Source organism: Bombyx mori, chromosome 22 (genome assembly GCF_030269925.1).
Source record: "Bombyx mori chromosome 22, ASM3026992v2".
Lineage (NCBI taxonomy): Eukaryota > Metazoa > Arthropoda > Insecta > Lepidoptera > Bombycidae > Bombyx > Bombyx mori.
Genome location: NC_085128.1, coordinates 14,638,707 through 14,660,600, shown reverse-complemented (window position 1 = coordinate 14,660,600; position 21,894 = coordinate 14,638,707). Strand labels below are relative to the sequence as shown.

The window sequence follows — 21,894 nt, the reverse complement described above, 5'->3', positions numbered from 1 at the left end:
CGACCCACTGAGAAGATCCGGCGAGAAATTCAGCGGGCTGTGTCTGTGGGTTAATTCGCTCGTCGAGCCCTTCGTCGCAAGCGACGGGTTCGACGAGGACGGTGACCGGTGCTTGTAGTGCCTAAAAGCACCCAGTTGAAGGGTGGGGCAGCCGTCGTAACTATACTGAGACCTTAGAACTTATATCTCAAGGTGGTTGGCTTATTTACGTTGTAAATGTCTATGGGCTTCAGTAACCACTTAACACCAGGTGGGTTGTGAGCTCATCCACCCATCTAAGCAATTAAAAAAATCAAGGAATGAAAACCTTAGATTGTGATAAATAGAGACTAACTAGTGCATATAATTATTTCGCGGCAGAAATAGGTATACTGATTGGTGATCTACTCGTATAAGCTCACGCTACGCGAAGCCGTTAGAAAAACTTTAGTTATCATTAAGTAAGTAAACAAATTTACCTAACACGATCTATGTTTTTGTCTTCTGTCATTCTGCATAACATTTGTGAGCTTGATTGAATAATCAAATAAAAGAATAACACAAAATATGTAATTTGTAGTATAATCTGTTCGAATAAAAAAGTGATTCATGGCTTATCATAAAAATAGCTATTATCGGATTTATTTTTGTTTAACTTTTTTTATTTTAATGTAGATATTTTTTAATACGTTATATCACAAGCTTACGTAAAAACTCAATGGTTTTTCCAAGATCCTTTAATATTTTAGGAATTGAGATACGATATTTTCCGCCTATTTCTGCCGTGAAGCAGTAATGCGTTTCGGTTTGAAGGGTGGGGCAGCCGTTGTAACTATACTGAGCTCTTAGAACTTATATCTCAAGGTGAGTGGCGCTTTTACGTTGTAGATGTTTATGGGCTCCAGTAACCACTTATCACCAGGTGGGCTGTGACCTCGTCCACACATCTAAGCAATAAATAAAAAATAAAAATTTTATAGGATGTTTTTAATTTTTGTTTTTAATTTTTTTTAATGGATTTTATTTCCACTTAGAATATTTGGCAGCTGGTATAAAGATTATTAAGATGACGAAGCGCTATTCTTCTGGCGGCATTATTGACTCTGCAAAAGCCAAGTCTCTGATACATTTGACTTAACTATTATATAAAAAAAATACTTACCACTGTTTCTCTCCATGAATTTCCGATACGAATCCACGATCGATATGTTGTATGTGTTTTCTACAGCTCCTGTAAGTAAAAGGATACTTTAACAAACAAAAAAACATGCACAATGTGTTCATAGCTGTTAATTTAATTGATTTTTTTTAGTTTTTGTTATAATAATCAATCACCAAAAATTTAATGCATACGTATTAAAACTAGATATTTAAATTTATTTTAATGTCAATATTTAAATGTATGTCAACATCTAAACCCAAAACTTAGTGAGCTAAGCTAAGCTTAGTAACCAAATTAGTGTATCGATATTATTGAGTCAAAATAATCTTATACACTAGAGGTCCCCCGTGCTCGAATCGTGGTCGAGGCGGTTAGCCAACCCCACGTGGGGCCTACGGACTGTCGAGGCGGTTTACCCAGTCTTTTATGACTGGGTGAATCGTGGCCGAGGACGCCTCACCTTCCGTCTGGTGCAGGTGCTGACTGGGCACGGATGCTTCGGGAAGTACCTGCACCGGATAGGAGCTGAGCCGACGACGAGGTGCCACCATTGTGGATACGACCTGGACACGGCGGAGCATACGCTCGCTGTCTGCCCCGCTTGGGAGGTGCAGCGCCGTGTCCTTGTCGCGAAGATAGGACCAGACTTGTCGCTGCTTAGCGTCGTGGCGTCGATGCTTGGCGGCGACGATTCTTGTAAGGCTATGCTCGACTTCTGCGAGTGCACCATCTCGCAGAAGGAGGCGGCGGGGCGAGTGAGGCAAAGCTCTCCTCACTATGCAGAAACCTGCCGCCGCCGAGCAGGGGGTCGGGACCGGGGTCCCGCCCGTAACCCGGCCCCCTAAGAGCTTCGGGCTCCACCCGCTTTGTGCGGGAAGGAACCTAGGCGTGGGGCGGCGTGGTAGGTCGCGTTCCCCCGACCGCTCCGGGGGAAGGTGTAGCGCGGCACTATCAATCGGGCTCTTGGCCCGTCGACCGAGGGAACCGGCGCGGCGGTCATGTTGCTGGCGGCCGCCGGTCCGGCGTCTGGGAGAAGGCGGGATGGATGTAATGTGCTCTGCGTAAACCCTGTCCCGCCGTCTCAATAGCTCCGACTGGGTTTCCGCCCGGTCCGGGGTAGGGCGCCGGCTGTGAGCGGCAGGAGTTTTTAGTGAGGTTCGACTCCCACATACCCCACCTGCCGTGCGGGTGGGGATCCGGCGACTTTCTCATGTGGTAAAAAAAAAAAAAAAAAAAATACTAGAGGTCCCGCAGTAATCGAAATTCGACTATAATTAATTGGAATTGTATGTTTGTACACTATTATGATTGTATTTTCAACGCCAAGACTACAACACTATAGAAAAATATTAATAAAGACAAACAATATTTAATCTATTCTCAATTTGACCACAGACGTCAAGAACAAAAGTTTGACAATAAATAAATAGTACCTATGCATGCGTGTGTGCGTCAAATACATGGTAGTGTGTGTAATGTTTTCTTTATTGATTTAATGTAACTTTTGTGCATTAAAATTTTAAAATAATATGAGCATTGTGCACTCCTTCTCTATATTCTCTATAAGTGTGGAAAATTTCATACTTCTCCGTCCGCGCAATTTTCGTAAAAAGGGTTACAAAGTTTTTTTTTTTACGGGGTCGTCGTACTCCCTTACGGGGGCACGGAGCGGGCCTCGGGGTAAACCCCACTACCCGGGCAGACGCTCCCTGCCACACAGGGCAGGGGTGAAATAGATGCAAGACTGAATTGGGGGGAGGGCTGTTCGCAGCGTGCTTCGGCACACTCACATCGACAAAAATACATACATATATATAATACGACGGGCTTGATGGTGCAGGAGGAGTGATGCCCGTGGACGACGCTCCCCTGCGCCGGCTGCTGTCCTCTGCTTCCTAATGGTAATTGTTTTTTTTTTTTTTTTTTTTTTTTTTCCTTATTATCTAACTACAACTAACTACAACTAAACTAAACTAACTAAACTACTATATACAACAGGGACAACAGTCAGCAACCGTGGGGCCCGCCACCGGCCCCATGCCGCGGCCCCACCTCTACAAACCAGAGGAGGAGCCGCGGCACTAGTTTGGCGCTCACCCGTTCCCGTTTGGGCTCCCCAAAAGGAGAAGACCATCGCGGGGAGGGACCGATATGAAACACTCCCCAGACGGGGGAGTGGTCCACCCAACGGGGGTGGAAAATGGGTCCCCATAGGGGGGCACCCCAACGATGTGGGGGGAAGTGAAGAGTGTGGACAGCTCAGTCCCATGGGGGCACTCATTATGAGCACTCCCATATCACTCCGGTTAAGCCGACTATCTTACCATAGCCGGGGGTTCCAGTAGCTCCCTTGGTAGCGCCCGACCATCAGGTGGTCTGGCGTGCAAGGGAGCTATATTGTGGAGGTGCTCGTGGGGTCCACCGTCAGCCCACTCGTAAAGATTACGAGCTAGCCTCCGGATGAACTCCTCGAGCGACTCCACATCCAGATCCCGGGCGATTACGTCATTTCTGACGTAACGCCCTGCTCCGACTATCGTGCGAAGAGCCAGATTTTGCTGGACCTGTAACCTCGCCCGCATACCCTGCGGGATGAGGTGATACCAGGCCTCAGCGGGTTACAAAGTTTTTCCTTCACGTATTAATATATAGATTCCATTTATTTCGCAGCGCTTGTGCAGCAGCGTTTGTGTTTGGCTAGAATTCGATGGTCATACTTCTGACCGATCCCTACACTCAAAATTAAACTTTAAATAATGAGCGAATAAAATTGAAATTTTAAAATCCAAACGTACCCGTCATGGCTGAAAACCATTTAATTACAATAACGATAAAATTTAATAACAACTGTAGAAGCATTTCAGTAAATTCAAAATATAGAATCGCAATTTAGTGCATTAAATATATTAATTAAAAATCTACACGTATGTACTATAACTTAAGATACAAAAATAAACAAGCCACAAGAGCTTTAATAAAGAAACTAGGTATATATTATATTATCATATTCTATTTACCGGTATATATAGATTTATTGTATGTATGTATTTTCTTTAACAATCTATTATTAATAGTACATCGCAACATACATATCTGCTGTACCTTTATCTTTGTTAGAATTTCTCTTAAATAAACGATTTTCTGGAAGAAATCGCTTTTAGCGATAAGACTTTTCTAATGTTAATTATGTTTTTGTGTGCAATAAAGTATGCTCTCTCTCTCTCTCTCTGATATTACAAAATATATTGAATCAAAAACCCGACTCGACGAAATTACAATTGGAAAGTGACGCACGCCCTAAAATAAAATCAACTTTAAAAATTACTATATTATTTGTTGCGCAAAATTCACAATCAGACTAGTTCATATTAAATGAATGCTATCAAATCAGTGTTTCAATCAAATTGAATTTCACTTATATTTGCATAACTTCACAGCGCTTACATATTTTGTTAATTTGACAAAACAATTTTAGTTTGGTTACTATGGCATTAAGTCCGCCTTTATACTGTCAAGTATATAAAGTTATAAATAAATATTACCCACGTTAAGATATTACGAATTTAAAGTTTGAATTGCGCTTGGATTAATTTTTTAAAGTAACGTTTTTTTTTTTAACATTAACTTTAAATGTAAATGAAAAATTAATCTCTTCAAAATAACAAAAAATCTAGTGACGTATTATGAAAGTATAGCATGACTTGATCTTTAATCTTGGCTCATAGCATCGCTCTTAGCGATAAGACCGCCAATTGTACTTTTTTGTATTTAATGTATCGCACTGTTTATCTGTTTTTTAGTGTACAATACAGAATATTTTCTCTCTCTCTCTCTCTCATAATTATTTTGTAGAGATATAAAAGAAAACTGTATTTATCTGCTGAGAAACGAAACAACATTCATCATAAATCTCAAAAAAAGTAATTGACCATAATAAGGAATCTTTAAAGATTGGTTCTTTAGTTATTTTCTTTTGTTTCAATCTTAATGAATCTAATTATATAAGGTACAAATCAATTCAATTCAAATCACTACATACGTATATCAAATTACTATTCTTCACGACATGCTTACCCAGTATGAGGCACGCCCCGCATTATTGAGGTACCTTTTATTGACATACTTAAAATAGCTGTCCATCTCAAGACTGAACTGGTTGTGATATCAATAGTATTGTTACTATACCTATTTTTCTCCTTTAATCGGTATGCACGATTAATTCGCAGTATATGTGAGTGTGGTATAAGAGAGTCAATATATATATAAGCAAATAGTGCTCGTGAAAGCCAAAGATTATTCCCAGAAACCAATTGTTTCAAAAATCGATAGTAGATTAATATAATTATTCATAAACTAAGAAACTGCCCTAAAACAGATACACATTAACTTTACTAAGCTAGTTCCCATTTAGTATAATTTACCCATTAGCATCTATTTTTTTCCAATTTAGAGACCATTAAAAAACAGGAATTTATTGCAGGTTTTTGATAGATCAATTTTATCATTTGTTGTCTATACGATCTATCAAGGTTTTTAGGAAGTAGTAACGTGTTTTATTAATGGTACAAATCGTCAGACGACCTGTTGTCATTAAGTGACTGTAATGTCATTTTATTGGTGGCAGGATCTCTAGTGAGTCCGAACGGGTAGGTACCACCACTCTTCCTACTTTTGCCGTGAAGCAGTAATGCGTTTCGGTTTGAAGGGCGAAGGGAGACGTCGCACTGTAAAAACTGAGACCTTAGAACTCACGTCTCAAGTTAGGTGGCGGCATTTACTTTGTCAGTGGGCTCCCGTAACCACTTAACATCTGGTGGGCCGTGAGCTCGTCCACCCAATTAAGCAATAAAAATTAACAAATAAAAAGTGAAAACTAGAGGTGTGACGTCGAAAACTCAAATGTAGTGAAATAACTTTTTTTTTGGTTAGGTGGACGAGCTCACAGCCCACCTGGTGTTAAGTGGTTACTGGAGCCCATAGACATCTACGACGTAAATGCGCCACCCACCTTGTGATAAGTTCTAATGCATGTGATAAGTATGCACAACGGCTGCCCCACCCTTCAAACCGAAACGCATTACTGCTTCACGGAAGAAATAAGCGGGGTGGTGGTACCTACCCGCGCGGACTCACAAGAGGTCCTACCACCAGTAATTACTTTTACAACCAGAACATTTCATTGTTATGTTGCAAAAATAAGGAGGTATGAACTGTCCGTTTCGAGTAGTTTGGATTAATAGCATCGTTGTATAATTATAAATGTCGCGTATTGTTATTATTTGAAATATATTTAAAAGAATCGTTGCTTCATCGTGGAATTTCAATGCTAGGTGCAATTATCAAGGGAAAGTAACTCATGCAACACAAGTTAGGGCAATCTATTACTAAGTAGGTACACGACCATTTTGTTTATTGGCAGAGAAGAACAACAACCTTGGCGTGATTGTTCATTCTATTGATAATGGAAATAAATCAAAAATTGTAGCAAGTTATTCCGTCTTAGAGTCAAGATCAATAAAAATCGAACGTTTTTTTGGATGTTTTGTCTTGACCAAAATTTGTTAAGCGCGATATTGATTGAAACATTTAAACTTGGTGCAAATATTTTAAATGAATTATGTCCTGTAATGTTTGTTCATTAATAACATTCCTATATCGTTCTATTGAGGTAGCAACACTGTGTCCGATCGATGACTTGAAGATGTGGCCATCCGATCGATGACTTGAAGATGTGGCCACTTAAGTAATGTACGTCAGAACGAAGACAAATATTTGATAGACAAAAATAATCTACTAAGATCCGGTACTCATTGAATTTAAATGAGGCAGAATATTTTAGTTAAGGTGGAACTATTTCCATCGTATTTTGAAAGCATTTTGACCTTCTACTTTTTTAGACCTCATCTATTTTGTACTTCGGCTACAATAATAGAATAGAAAGTTTGGTTTGGCGAGTAAGCTAACCCATAGACACAGCTCATTGAGTTTCTCGCCGTTTTTTTTTTTTTTTATTGCCTTTGTAGGCAGACGTTCATACGGCCCACCTGATGGTGAGTGGTTACCGTCGCCCATGGACTTCAGCAATGCCAAGGGCAGAGCCAAGCCGCTGCCTACCGCCTTCTCAGTGGGTCGCATTTCCGATCCGGTGGTAGATTCTGCTCTTGCTAGGGCTAGTGTTAGTAAAGCGCCCAGATTAGAGCCCCTACACGTAAAGTTACTCTGGCATAGCCTCTCAAGGCTACCAACTTTGGTAGGCAAAAAAATGAACTCACGAAATAAGTATAAGGAAACTAAAACATACGCTCCTGTTGGTTGGATAAAATATCGAGGTCGACTCGTCTGAGTAGGTTTGACACTGATCATCAACTAATTTGGTACAAATAACGACTATTGTGTCAATGACACGTATAGAATCTATATTGTAATGATGTGTCGGACGTATAACGGAAATTTAAGAGATCGCGCACAAACGTATGTATGTTGCACAATTTTTTTTTTTTTAATTTTTTTTTTTTTTTTTATTGCTAGATGGTTGGACGAGCTCACAGCCCACCTGGTCTTAAGTGGTTACTGGAGCCCATAGACATCCATAACGTAAATGCGCCACCCACCTTGAGATATAAGTTCTAAGGTCTCAGTATAGTTACAACGGCTGCCCCACCCTTCAAACCGAAACGCATTACTGCTTCACGGCAGAAATAGGCAGGGCGGTGGTACCCACCTGCGCGGACTCACAAGAGGTCCTACCACCAGTAATTACGCAAATTATAATTTTGAGGGTTTCATTTTTATTACACTATGTTATTCCTTCACCGTGGAAGTCAATCGAGAACATTTGTTGAGTACGTATTTCATTAGAAAAATTGGTACCCGCCTGAGATTCGAACATCGGTGCATCGCTCAACACGAATGCACCGGACGTCTTATCCGTTAGGCCACGACGACTTCATACATAAATGAGTAAGTCAGCTTGTTTTTAGCGCCATCCTGCCTCAAGAAAACAGTCATGCGTTCGGCTTTGAAGGGTATGATCACCGCTTTATATAATAGTAAAAATTGAGACTTAGTTACCATGCCTTAAGATCGAATATCTACTGAACCTAATACGCATTTAAAGTAAGCCGTGATCTCGATGATTACAGTGCAATTTAAAGTATGCTTTTGTTTATTCATTTTTTAACGGCAAATAATTGAAAAAATCTGGGTACATATTTAATGTGTTTGAATAGGGGATGTGGATATTTTTGATGGAAAAACAACATAATTTTTGCGTCAATCACAGGAAATATAATTGATTAAGTACGTAAACACGAAAAAAAAACAGGATATAATTAAAATTTCGCGTGACTTTAGACTGTCAATTTCAACATAAGTTAACTAATTTCATACATACGAGTATAACAAAGAATAAATGTATACATATAAATAAAATTGGTGTGTCTGTTTGTAATATTGAAATAGCCACTTTTTACTACATGCATATGAATATATATACGGTACATACACCAAAATAATTTTTTTTACAATTTTTGTTTCTGTCTGTCTGTCTGTTTGTTCTGGCTAATCTCTGGAACGGCTGGACCGATTTTGACGGGACTTTCACTGATAGGTAGCTGATGATATAAGGAGTAACTTAGGTTACTTTTTTTAGACTAGCTTTGCCTCGCGGCGTCACTCGCGGTACGAAAATAACTGCGGGTTACATATGTTTCCGAAGCGAAGCGAGGGCGGGTCGCTAGTAAATAATAAGTTCGCTTAAATAATGGTTATTCAATCAACTCCCAATCACGTCACAGCCGGAGTCCCGCAAGGCTCCACCCTCTCCCCGTTACTATTTAGTTTGTATACCAATGATATACCCCGGTCTCCGGAGACCCATCTGGCGCTCTTCGCCGATGACATCGCCATCTACTACTCGTGTAGGAAGAAGGCGTTGCTTCATCGACGACTTCAGACCGCAGCTACCACCATGGGACAGTGGTTCCGGAAGTGGCGCATCGACATCAACCCCACGAAAAGCACAGCGGTGCTCTTCAAAAGGGGTCACCCTCCGAACACCACGCTGAGCATCCCTCTCCCGACTAGGCGCGTCAACACTTCCGCTCCCGCCATTCGCCCAATCACGATGTTCAACCAGCCCATACCGCGGGCCCCGAAGGTCAAATATTTAGGCATCACCCTCGACAGTAGGATGACATTCCGCCCTCACATCAAGACGGTACGCGACCGTGCCGCCTTCATTCTAGGACGTCTCTACCCGATGATATGTAGGCGAAGTAAAATGTCCCTTAGAAATAAGGTGACACTCTACAAAGCTTGCATACGCCCCGTCATGACCTATGCAAGTGTAGTGTTCGCTCACGCGGCCCGCACTCACTTAAAGTCATTCCAAATTATTCAATCCCGTTTTTGCAGGATAGCCGTCGGAGCCCCGTGGTTCGTCAGGAACGTCGACCTCCATGACGACCTGGACTTAGAGTCCACCAGTAAGTATATGCAGTCGGCGTCGATGCGCCACTTCGATAAAGCGGCACGACACGAGAACCCTCTCATCGTGGCCGCCGGTAACTACATTCCCGATCCTGCGGACAGAATGGAAAGCAGTCGACGTCGCCCAAAACACGTCATCTCGGATCCTCCAGATCCACTAACGGTGCTTCTAGGTACTTCAAGCACCGGTCACCGTTCTCGTCGAACCCGTCGCTTGCGACGAAGGGCTCGACGAGTAAATTAACTCTCAGACACAGCCCACTGAGTTTCTCGCCGGATCTTCTCAGTGGGTCGCGTTTCCGATCCGGTGGTAGATTCTGCGAAGCACGGCTCTTGCTAGGGTCCGTGTTAGCAACGTCATCAGGTTTGAGCCCCGTGAGCTCACCTACAAAAGTTAGGGTTACGCTGATATAGCCTCTCAAGGCTATCAGCTTAGGTAGAAAAAAAAAAAAAAAACTCCCAATGCAACTAATGGCTTGCCGGAAACTACAAACGTCACACTAAGACCTAATTAATCGTATTCACCAGATTGACAAAAAAAAACATTATAAGGTTTTAGAAATAAATCGTCACAATTACATTCTTGAAATATGTTTTTGATTTAATTTTCAGACGTCATATTTGGTCATTTTATTTTGAAATTAACTTCACCAGCTTACATCAGTTTCCATAGCAGTATCTGTAACGAACCAATGCTCTTCAGGTCAAACAAGGTAATTATAATCTCAATATTCTAGATGATTGTAAACTACCTAATAACATTGTAGTTCGGTTAAGATTTAAAAATAGTAACTCGACGGATAGGTAAAGATTTAAAAATAGTAACTCGATCCACATATTGTTTCGTTTTTAAATTAAAAGTTTATTTTAAATTTAATTTGTCGCGTGGCTTTGTATACTTTTACTCGGTATTAATGATGTAGAATGTATTGGAAGCCCGCACGTGTAGGTACCACCAGGTAGGTACCATAAGTTTTATTAGATATTGTTTCTAGATTATTATAAATTAAATTCATACATCGAATAATATATAGGCATATTATAGTATATATATCGAAATATTGAAAGACAACAAGGACAAATCATTTTACAAATTTCCATATTTTTTTTTTTTAAGGGATTTCATGACCTTGTAACTAAGACCTTTAAGTCATGTCTTATTTTAATTTATATTCATATTTTTATGAAAAATTATATTATGGAGAGAAATGAAATGAAGATGTATAATTTGAGACATTAATCAACTGGAATAAAATTAAATGAAATGAAATGAGATGATATGGGATGAAATATAATCTCAGTAAAATGGTGGTCATTTACTAAGATTTTTTCAGTGGACTTTTTGGAGGATCCCGAGAAGTTACGTCCAGCGGCTTTGTTTCATTTTCCCACATTTGTGCACTTTCACAGATATTAAACAGTTAATAAACCACCGTTATTACACATTTAAACCTGAAGAAACACTAAATAGACAAAATAAAACAAATAACACAACTTCACTCCTCGCGTTCCCGCCAAAAAGTCTATTTTTTTTTAAATAGATTATGGAATTGAATCTACCCGTTTTCACGCCAAACAAAACGATTTCCAAATTAAGGAGTAGGTACCTATCGCAATAATGGCGGACGGTCATCACAATACGTTGTTATTAAGAAAATTGCAACTCTTAGAGAATAAGCACTAATTCCGGCAAAAGATGTGCTATTTTTTAATAGATGCACTTTACAATAGATGGAAACAGTCGTTGAAGTGTTTCTTGAAACTTTTACTGTTTAAGAATGTGTTGTTCCATAGCTACAATTGTAAAGTATTGTAAATGCAAGATTGAAAACTGAACAAAATACACGACACGTAATATCGCGTCTTCGGAGTGGACGACAAGTTTAAGAGATAATAAACGCATAGTGCTGAACTTAAATCTTGTTCATTACCCGTGTACCAGACTAGGTGTGCATTATACTACTACCATTGTGAAGCCGTGTCGTAACGTATGAGAAAAAAACCCAACAAGCATTCAATGAACATATTGTGTCGCATACGCTTTTTACAAAGAATTCCCTCCCTCCAAGCATACGAGCGTGCAAAACCATAGCAGCGTTCAAGAAATCTGTTAAAGAACACTATTTATCTTTGCCATCTTAAATAAAAGTATATATATTTGTATAATGTATTATAATATAAATTAAGTATATATGTGTGTGTGTGTGTGTGTGTATTTGTATGTATTAATATTGTTTTGTATCTTGTAATATGTATATATTATTATATGTAATGTTTACTGTATGCACTAGGTTCGTGTTCCTAATTCTTCTTTCCTTTTGCGGGCCTACTGGAAGAGAGCTGGTTGAGCCCCGCGAGCTCACCTACAAACGTTAGGGCGAAGCTGAAATAGCCTCTCAAGGCAATCAGCATAGGTAGGAAAAAAAAAAACTGGAAGAGATTTCAACATGAAATAAGTAGTGCCCTTGTACTCTGTATCCTTATTGTCGCGTTTTTTCTAACAGCTGTGTGTAAAAAATATATTAAATGAAATAAATAAATAAATAAAATTAATTTTATAATTATCATTCTGCAACGGAATAAGCACTATAGATTAAGGTGCCGTCAGTGTTTTTTTTAATATTCTTATGTAGTTTCTTTGTTTAGTTACGCCAAATCACTTTAATTACAATAACATGCATTTTAAATGTAATAGCTGAAGCTAATAGCTGATAAAATTGTGGTAGGTGGCGACAACAACAATATGCAATTTATGGATTCCGGTAACCACACAATACCAATTGGGCCGTGACTGCTAGGGCCGGTAAATAAAAACCTGTAATACGTACAGATTCAAAGGTCGAACCGTTGATTCACGATAACTTAATTCGATCTTAATTAAAACGGTCATGATAAAACATTTTAATGTTCATATTCATTAAGAAAAACGTAATTACCTTGCGGTTCAAAGTTTCATAAAACCGATTTATTTATTGTTATTGTTAACTTCTTGATTGTTTAACAATAAAAGGTCGGAATTTTGAAATATATGTCCCTTTACTTTTATTTTTATTGCTTAGATGGTTGGACGAGCTCACAGCCCACCTGGTGTTAAGTGGTTATTGGAGCCCATAGACATCCACAACGTAAATGCGCCACCCACCTTGAGATATAAGTTCTAAGGTCCCACATATAGTTACAACGGCTGCCCCACCTCAAACCGAAACGCATTACTGCTTCACGGCAGAAATAGGCAGGGTCGTGGTACCCGCCCGCGCGGACTCACAAGAGGTCCAGAGGTAATTACGCAAATTTTAATTATACTTATTATGCATTTAGTGCTACAATTATAAAGTATCCAATTGAGTCTTCAATCCTATGTCTTCCGGTAACTGGAGCATTCACGCTGTGATATTTATAGACTCCAGTGACCTCCCACTTTGATAACAAAAGCAGCAACGGCTTATCATGATGCAATGAAATAGTAAATCAACATATTGATTATAAAAAAAATCAATTAACATAAGGTACATACAGACTCAGACAGACAGATCCTCAGTTGAGAGGCTAACAAAGATTTGGAGAGATCGCAGAAAAACCAAAAACACAAAAGTTCGGTTAATGAGATGCCTAGTCTTTCCAATCTTTCTGTATGGGGCCGAGACGTGGACGCTGAGGGTGCAAGACCGTCGTAAGATTAATGCACTTGAAATATGGTGTTGAAGACGTCTCCTCAGAATTCCGTGGACCGCGCACCATACCAACGTTTTGACCCTGAAAGAGCTCAACATTAAGGAGAGACTATCGTCAATAGTCCAAATTCGAATTCTCAAGTTCTTCGGTCACATCGCTCGTAATGAGTGATTGGTGGTGCAAGGGAAAGTCGAGGGAAAAAGATCTCACGGATGATCATCAACACGATGGACCGACCTCATAAAATCTGTGACTCACTCCAACATAAATGATTGCTCTCACTCTGCGAAACATCGTGCCACATGGCGTCGCATTGTGAGAGCATCGGTATCGCAGGGTTCGACTTAGGCAAGACCACGACCACTTTGTCAAGAGTGCACGACTAGGAAGAAGACATACAGACTGTACGACAAAACAATCGTCACAAAGATCGGTCCTTTCTTAACTTCAACATGTGTGCGGTCCCCTATGCCGAAGACCTAACTGCGCTACGCCTTTGGGTACACAGTCATCACGTTCTATGAGCAATGTGGCCTTACGTACTGCGAGTACAACCTCATAATCCTCCGGACTGTGTTGATTATTATCGAATCTTCTCATTCCTGATTCGATCTTGCAGATAAACTAGGAAATTTTCTATAACTTAATGGAGAGGACTATACTCGATGTATAGTTCAATGCTCTTTGCATCTTTTGAGGCTACTGATAAAGCCAATGTGATTAATTAAGTCTTACCGCTGAAATACGTCTCACAATATAGACTGATCAAAGTCTTTCATCTCGAGACACTTGTATTAAGAATCAGAAACTTCCCAAACGTTGCCAATTCCAGATAAACGTATCCGTCAACAGCTTTGAGCGTAAAGCTTCAAAGATCTTTGTTGGAGTGAGTACTATCAGTGAATTACCCAGGTTTGGTGTAGCCGGTGTGGTGGAGTTCGATTGGGCTTAGTCGGTAGTTGGTTTTGCGGGGCGAGAGCCTTGCGCGCCTTTTTCAAGGCGTAGTCTCCTTCGAGGAATTTCGGGAGGTGGAGGACCTTGGCCCTCCTTATCTCCCTCTTCCTCTCTGAAGTCCCACATAACCTAGTTCGTTACCCCTTTCGACCGGGTTTCAGTAAATGGATTCCCCCGCGTTAAAAAAGGGGATTTTCGTCTTGTCCATGTTTATTATAAGGCTCACATGGATAGGTGGTGTACTGAGTTAATTGAACAATGCACTGATGTCCTCCAGGATTAGGGCTTACTATTTTAATGTTTTTGTTTTTCTGTTTTTAATTATATTTACTTATTATTCTTTAATATAATTTAATTAAGATGGTAATTAAACAGGCGCAATAGAGTAAAAAACACAAACGAATCTCTTAAATAGCTAATTATTTTTCATAATTAAATTAATTATGCCTCTTCATTGTTTTATAAAACTATGCTTAATAATAATATAGAGATACAGCAATAATAATCTGTGTTACAATTTATGTAAATATTTGTATGTTTGGATGTTTGTTGCTCAATTACGTATATAAATGAATATCGATGAGATCTTGCACGAACTTAGTTAAATTCTAAGGAGATTAAAGGAAGTATGTCGTAGGAAGTAAGTCGGTAAGCAGCGGCTTGGCTCTGCTCCTGGCATTGCTGTAGTCCATGGGCGACGGTAACCACTTACCATCAGGTGGGCCGTATGCTCGTATACAAAGGCAATTAAAAAAAAACATATCGCAATTTGCAGGTAAAATGATACGTGATTAATGGACATTTTGACGCTGAATTAAATTGGCAGGATGCATTTTCCCGCGTCGAATTTACAATTCAAAAATTATTATTTTTTCACGTTTCGATTGCTTCACAGCTCTCGTGGTTCGCAGACACTGAACTATTTCGCAGACGGCTAAGAGTTGTCATTCATCGACATTTGAATATCTTGACAACTGATAGAATAAATGAAAACTAGAGGTCCCACAGTAGTCGAAATTCGACTATAATTAATTGGAATTGTAAGTTTGTACACTACTATGATTGTATTTATACTTCTATAATCACAAATTTCGCCAAGGCTACACTATAAAAAATATTAACAAAGGCAAACAATATTTAATTTATTCTCAATTTGACCACAGGCGTCAAGAACAAAAGTTTGAAAATAAATAGTATGCATGCGTGTGTGCGTCAAATACATGGTATGCAATGTGTGTAATGTTTTCTTTATTGATTTAATGTATCTTTTATGCATTATTTAAAAAAAAATATTAGCATTGTGCACTTCTTCTCTATATTCTCTATAAGGGTGGAAAATTTCATACTCCTCCGTCCGCGCAATTTATGTAAAAAGGGATACAAAGTTTTTACTTCCCGTATTAATACCTATATATAGATAACTAGCGACCCGCCCTCGTTTCGCTTCGGAAACATTAAAACACATATGAAACCAAAAAAAAAATTATAAAAAAAAATTAAAAAAAAGTAGCCTATGTTCATCAGGGACAATGTCGGCTTCTAATGGAAATAATTTTTCAAATCGGTCCAGTAGTTTCGGAGCCTATTCGAAACAAACAAACAAACAAATCTTTCCTCTTTATAATTTTATTAATTAAATTATAATTAAATATTACATTATTATATTATAAGATAAATTAAATTGTTGCTTTAATTACGTCTGCGACTCAAGAAAACGAAAGAAAATTCTGAATTGTTTCTGAATTACAAATTTGCCTATATAGGGTGAAAGCGCGGTTCACTTCTCGTGCTTAATAATTTGTTAGTAAATTGTAGGTATAAACCTTTTTCTGTTTCATATGCTAATCTACTCATTATTGTTTTACGCTAACAATTTCGAAAACAATACATTACTTCCTGTAATAATTTACAACAAAAGGTCTATTTGAATATAAAGCTTTACGATTTTTACTGAAAATAATTTAAATTTATTGTACTCATATAATATAATTCTGATTGATAATTAAAATATGTAAAAAACGATAACGCGTGCCGAATATTTTGTCATTGTTTGTCAACCAATTGAACTTTACTCTTGACTTTTCTGTTTCGTACTGTGCACGCTACGAATAAATAATTATTTATTCGTAGTGGAATAAATAATTATTTATTCGTAGTGGAATAAATAATTATTTAGTAATTAGTGGAATAAATAATTATTTATTCGTAGTGTGCACGACCTATCGAAATAACATTGAAGTGCTTTGGATATATAAAACGATTTCAAGTTTAATAATACATTGACCGAATCAATTAATCCTAAGTAACTTTATTCTTTATTTTACAAATAACATATTAATTAACCAACCAAATATGAAGTTAAAAAGTTCCGTAAAAATTCATGGTATATGATATTTTTTATGCTTAAATCAAAAACCTTACCACACGTAAAACAATAATGAAAATAGAACGACAACTTATTTGCCGAAATGTGATCTGTACTTTTAAAGCTCCGAAGGAATAAATGTATAAACAAACATAAGAACTTCAGCGTTGAATAACAAATATGACTTCAGACTTGTGGAAATTTTTATAACTGTTTATAAATTAAACAAAAATTATACTACAAATCATAATATTAATTAGCATAACATGTTTAACAAGAATTAATAGCGACATTTTGTTTTCGTTAGAAGTTAAAACTTATATATGAAATTGTTTGCACGTCATAAAAATAAAACCTTCTAGAATTTAATATATTTATACTTATATTATATAATTATAAAATTTAATATAACTAGTCAGGTCATAAGTATTGTCACACAGTAAAAACTTTTCTTTTAGAATGCTGGCCACAAAAAAGTTTATTGAATTGGAATTTCGAATTGTTCATGAAAATAAAAATGTATAACTTTTAGAATTTTACTCATTTTTAAATATGGAGTGGACGCTTAAAGAAGACCGTGTTGCAGTTATTGCGTTGCATCGTTGCGGTTACGCGCGAATTCAAATTTTTAACATACTGAAAATTTTGAATATAACCAAAAGATTCGTTTATCGTACCATCAAACGATACAATGTATACTCTAGTGTAGATGACAGGTCAAGAAGTGGTCGCCCTCGGTCTGTTAGGACTCCAGCAGTGATAAAAGCTGTGAAGGCGCGAATTCAAAGAAATCCCAAACGTAAGCAGAAACTGTTGGCCCTTCAGATGGGGTTAAGCAGAACCACGGTGAAAAGGGTGTTAAATGAAGGCTTAGGCTTCGGGCATATCGAAGAAAAACAGGACATCGTTTGAATGCTCGTCTAATGGACCTGAGACTGAAGAGATGCCACGCTTTGTTGAAGCGGTACGCGGGAAAAAAATATCGGGAAATTCTTTTTTCGGATGAAAAAATTTTTACCGTAGAAGAGAGCTACAACAAACAAAATGATAAGGTGTAAGCACACAGTAGTGAAGAAGCGAGCAACCGTATTCCGCGTGTCCAACGAGGTCATTTTCCATCCTCGCTCATGGTATGGTTGGGAGTTTCTTATTGGGGCTTAACAGAGGTACATTTTTGTGAGAAAGGTGTAAAAACGAATGCAGTTGTGTATCAAAATACAGTCCTGACGAACCTTGTGGAACCTGTTTCTCATACCATGTTCAATAACAGGCACTGGGTATTCCAACAAGATTCGGCGCCAGCTCATAGAGCGAAGAGCACACAAGACTGGCTGGCGGCGCGTGAAATCGACTTCATCCGGCACGAAGACAGGCCCTCCTCCAGTCCAGATTTGAATCCGTTAGATTACAAGATATGGCAACACTTGGAGGAAAAGGCGTGCTCAAAGCCACATCCCAATTTGGAGTCACTCAAGACATCCTTGATTAAGGCAGCCGCCGATATTGACATGGACCTCGTTCGTGCTGCGATAGACGACTGGCCGCGCAGATTGAAGGCCTGTATTCAAAATCACGGAGGTCATTTTGAATAAACTTTAGTGTCATAAGAATCTATGTTTTGTTAAGTTCATTTTGGTATATGAATGGTTACATAATGAATAAACTTGTTTCAATTATTTTACATTAAACATGTGACAGAATTTATGACCTGACTAGGTATTTATAGTTAGCAAGGAAGACGCGTATAAATAGTTCCTCATTTCTAATGTAGGTGTAGATTTGAGTTGAGACATTATTTCGTATGTATACTTCGCTTGTTCTAAACAATTTACTTCTTGATATTCAAGGTTATCAATGCTGATTTTATTTCTATTCAAACTTAGAATTGAGTAAAATAGATATATTGGCATTTAAAAATAAATTTTATGTATAGTTTATTAAAAATTTTATAGTTTGGATATATGCAAACATTATGAACACTAGATGATGACTAGATAATAATATATATTTTTTGATAACGCCATCTCGTTGTTTCTTTAAAGTAGTTAGTTGCTCTCAATTAAAAAAAATAGTATTATTATTCGCCAATAGATGTCGGGAAGAGTCACAAAGTTGATTATCGATAAAGTTGATTATTGAAAACACGAATAAAACAAATTTTTTTGAAAATAACTCGTGGCTAGATCCATTTATCGCCCCAAAATCCTCTGTATATTAAATTATTAATAATTAATTTAATATTCAATTTACTGGTGATAGGACCTCTTGTGAGTCCGCACGGGTAGGTACCGCCCTGCCTATTTTTGCTGTGAAGCAGTAATAATGCGTTTCGGTCTATGGGCTCCAGTAACCGCTTAACACCAGGTGAGCAGTGAGCTCGTCCACCCATCTAAGCAATAAAAAAAACCAATTATTTCCATTAACATATTATTATATCTGGCCATAAATGTATGTTTCTGACAGAATAATTAGAGAACCACACGCGCCCTATACAAACAACATTTTAAGCTGTAATGTTTTTTTTCTTGTACGCCCAGCTCATAAATACTCATATAATATGAACACCGAAGTATAATTGGGTATTTTAATATTTTCCATATAAAATTTTATTTTTCAGTCGGTCTATTAAAATCAGACTGTTTTTCTGTCGTATCGGATTCGCCAGACGTGTTAATTTGATATTTAGCGAAATTTGAATTGAAACGATTTTTAGTTTTGTATGGCCTCCCTCCCGGCTGTCAAATTGAGTGGGGGCTTCCAATGTGAAACCAAATAATGGGTGGATAAACGCAGTGTTAAAGGATGTTACAGTGGTAGGTTTCAAAAAACGACTTCAAGAACGAATTGAATTTGTTTGTTTGTCTGGCAACAACATCAAAAGTCTATCCCCGAAGGTGTGGTTTGAAAAAAGAAAGAAAGAGACAGCCTATGGACGGAGGTGTTAAATTTTACTACGTCAAACTAATCAATAATACTCCTTCCATTTTTATATGAAAATGGAACATTACGTCATAATCTATTAAAATTCCATGAATTAACATAATATCACGTTAAAACGCTCGCTTCGGAATAATAGTATCAGTGGAATGTTTTTACTAATCAATCAATTAGATTGACGAGGAAAACAAAAATATCTTAAGCGATGTTTCGATTTGTAAACGCAATTAAATTACTTCCTAGAATTCCTCAGGTCCTTGAGTAAGCGGTAACCTCAGTCATTACAGATACTTCCGATCCAGTAACGGTGATTTTAGGTACCTCAAGCATCGGTCACCGTCCTCGTCGAAGCCGTCATTTGCGACGAAGGGCTCGACGAGTGAATTAGCCCATAGACACAGCCCATTGATTTTCTCACCGGATCTTCTCAGTGGGTCGCGTTTCCGATCCGGTGGTAGATTCTACGTAGCACTGCTCTTGCTAGGGCCAGTGTTAGCAACACTTCCGGTTTGAGCCCCCTGAGCTCACCTACACGTCAAGGAGAAGCTTAAATAGCCTCTCAAGGCTATCAGCATAGGTAGGAAAAAAAGGTTACCTCAATTAAAACACTATCCATATAATATAAGCATTCAAACAAACAAAAATCATTCGATCCCAACTCTAGATAGAGAGCACGATGCGAAAAACATGCTAAGAATTCAAAATTACAATCTCGTTTTAAGCAGCGCGCATTACTAAAATTAAAACTACCCAATTGACATTTCGTATTATTTTACATGAATGATTAAAAAATTGGTATTAAGACATGACAAATAGCTTTGCGATCACGAAATATATATAAAGTATTCAGACGTTTACCTCAATTCAAGGATTAATCCTTATATAATTTCCATTCGAGTATCACCTGTTTGTAAGCTACCTCGATGGTGGAGAAAAGAAAAAAAGTTGAAATGAGATTTAGTAATGTTAAAAAGATTTTTTTCTAGAGCATTCATGACAAAAACACACGATTGATATGTAATAAATACGTCTTTAGAGTATCCATTATCTACTGGTCAACAATGGTGAAGTTCGCAATTAAAGATAAATATTTTTAAGTAATTTGTATCTATCTAAAACCTCCCACTGGATAATTTGATGATAGAGAAACACAACAAAAAAAATAGTGACCTGAGCTCTCACGGGCCATTACTATCTGACTGTATCTGTTGTGCCAAGACCGGTTAGGAGATATCCATTAGAATATATTAAAGACTAAAAAAAAGATTAAACCGTAAAATATTTTGTTTATTATATTATATACCTACGTTTTGCGAGAACAGAAGAATATTTATATATTTTTTTTCCCTACCTATGCTGATAGCCTTGAGAGGCTATTTCAGCTTCGCCCTAACGTTTGTAGGTGAGCTCGCGGGGCTCCGGAGAGTTGCTAACACTGACCCTAGCAAGAGCAGTGCTTCGCAGAATCTACCACCGGATCGGAAACGCGACCCACTGAGAAGATCCGGCGAGAAACTCAGTGGGCTGTGTCTATGGGTTAGTTCGCTCGTCGAGCCCTTCGTCGCGAGCGACGGGTTCGACGAGGACGGTGACCGGTGCTTGTGATGCCTAAAAGCACCGTTAATGGATCAGGAGGATCCTTAATGACGTGCTTTGGGCGACGTCGACGGTTTACCATTCGGTCTACTGGGTCGGGTATGTAGTTTCCAGCGGCTACGATGAGAGGGTTCTCATGTTGTGCCGCCTTCTCAAAATGGCGCAGCGATGCCGACTGCAGATACTTACTAACTGAATCGAGCTCCAGGTCATCGTGGAGATCCACGTTCCTCAGGAACCATGGCGCTCCGACGGCTATCCTGCAGAATCGTGATTGAATAACCTGAAGGGATTTCAAGTGGGTGCGGGCTGCGTGAGCGAATACTACGCTTGCATACGTCATGACGGGGCGTATACAAGTTTTGTAGAGAGTTACCTTATTGCGGAGGGACAGTTTGCTTCAACTACAAAGCATTGGATAGAGTCGTCCTAGTATAAAAGCGGCGCGGTCGCGTACCGTTTTTATATGGGGACGGAATGTCATCCCTCTGTCGAGGGTGACGCCTAGATATTTAACCTTCGAGGCCCACGGTATGGGCTGGCCAAAGAGAGTGATGGGACTAACGGCGGAGGAGTTTGCGCGCCTACTACGGAGTGGGATGCTCGAAGTGGTATTCGGAAGGCGACCCCTTTTGAAGAGCACCGCTGTGCTTTTCGTGGGGTTGATGTCAATTCGCCACTTCCGGAACCACTGTCCCATGGTGGCTACTGCGATCTGGAGTCGCCGATGAAGCAGCGA

General features: G+C 38.7%; 1 protein-coding gene across 1 annotated transcript in view; it reads right to left on the bottom strand.

Annotated features, from left to right (window-relative positions):
* LOC101737905 (elongation of very long chain fatty acids protein AAEL008004) overlaps nt 1-21,894 on the bottom strand; it is a 46,116-nt gene that overhangs the window by 16,453 nt on the left and 7,769 nt on the right. The window contains exon 2 of the mRNA XM_004924719.5: nt 1,142-1,210. Within this exon, the coding sequence (XP_004924776.1) occupies nt 1,142-1,210 (69 nt within the window). The remainder of the gene's footprint in view (nt 1-1,141; nt 1,211-21,894) is intronic.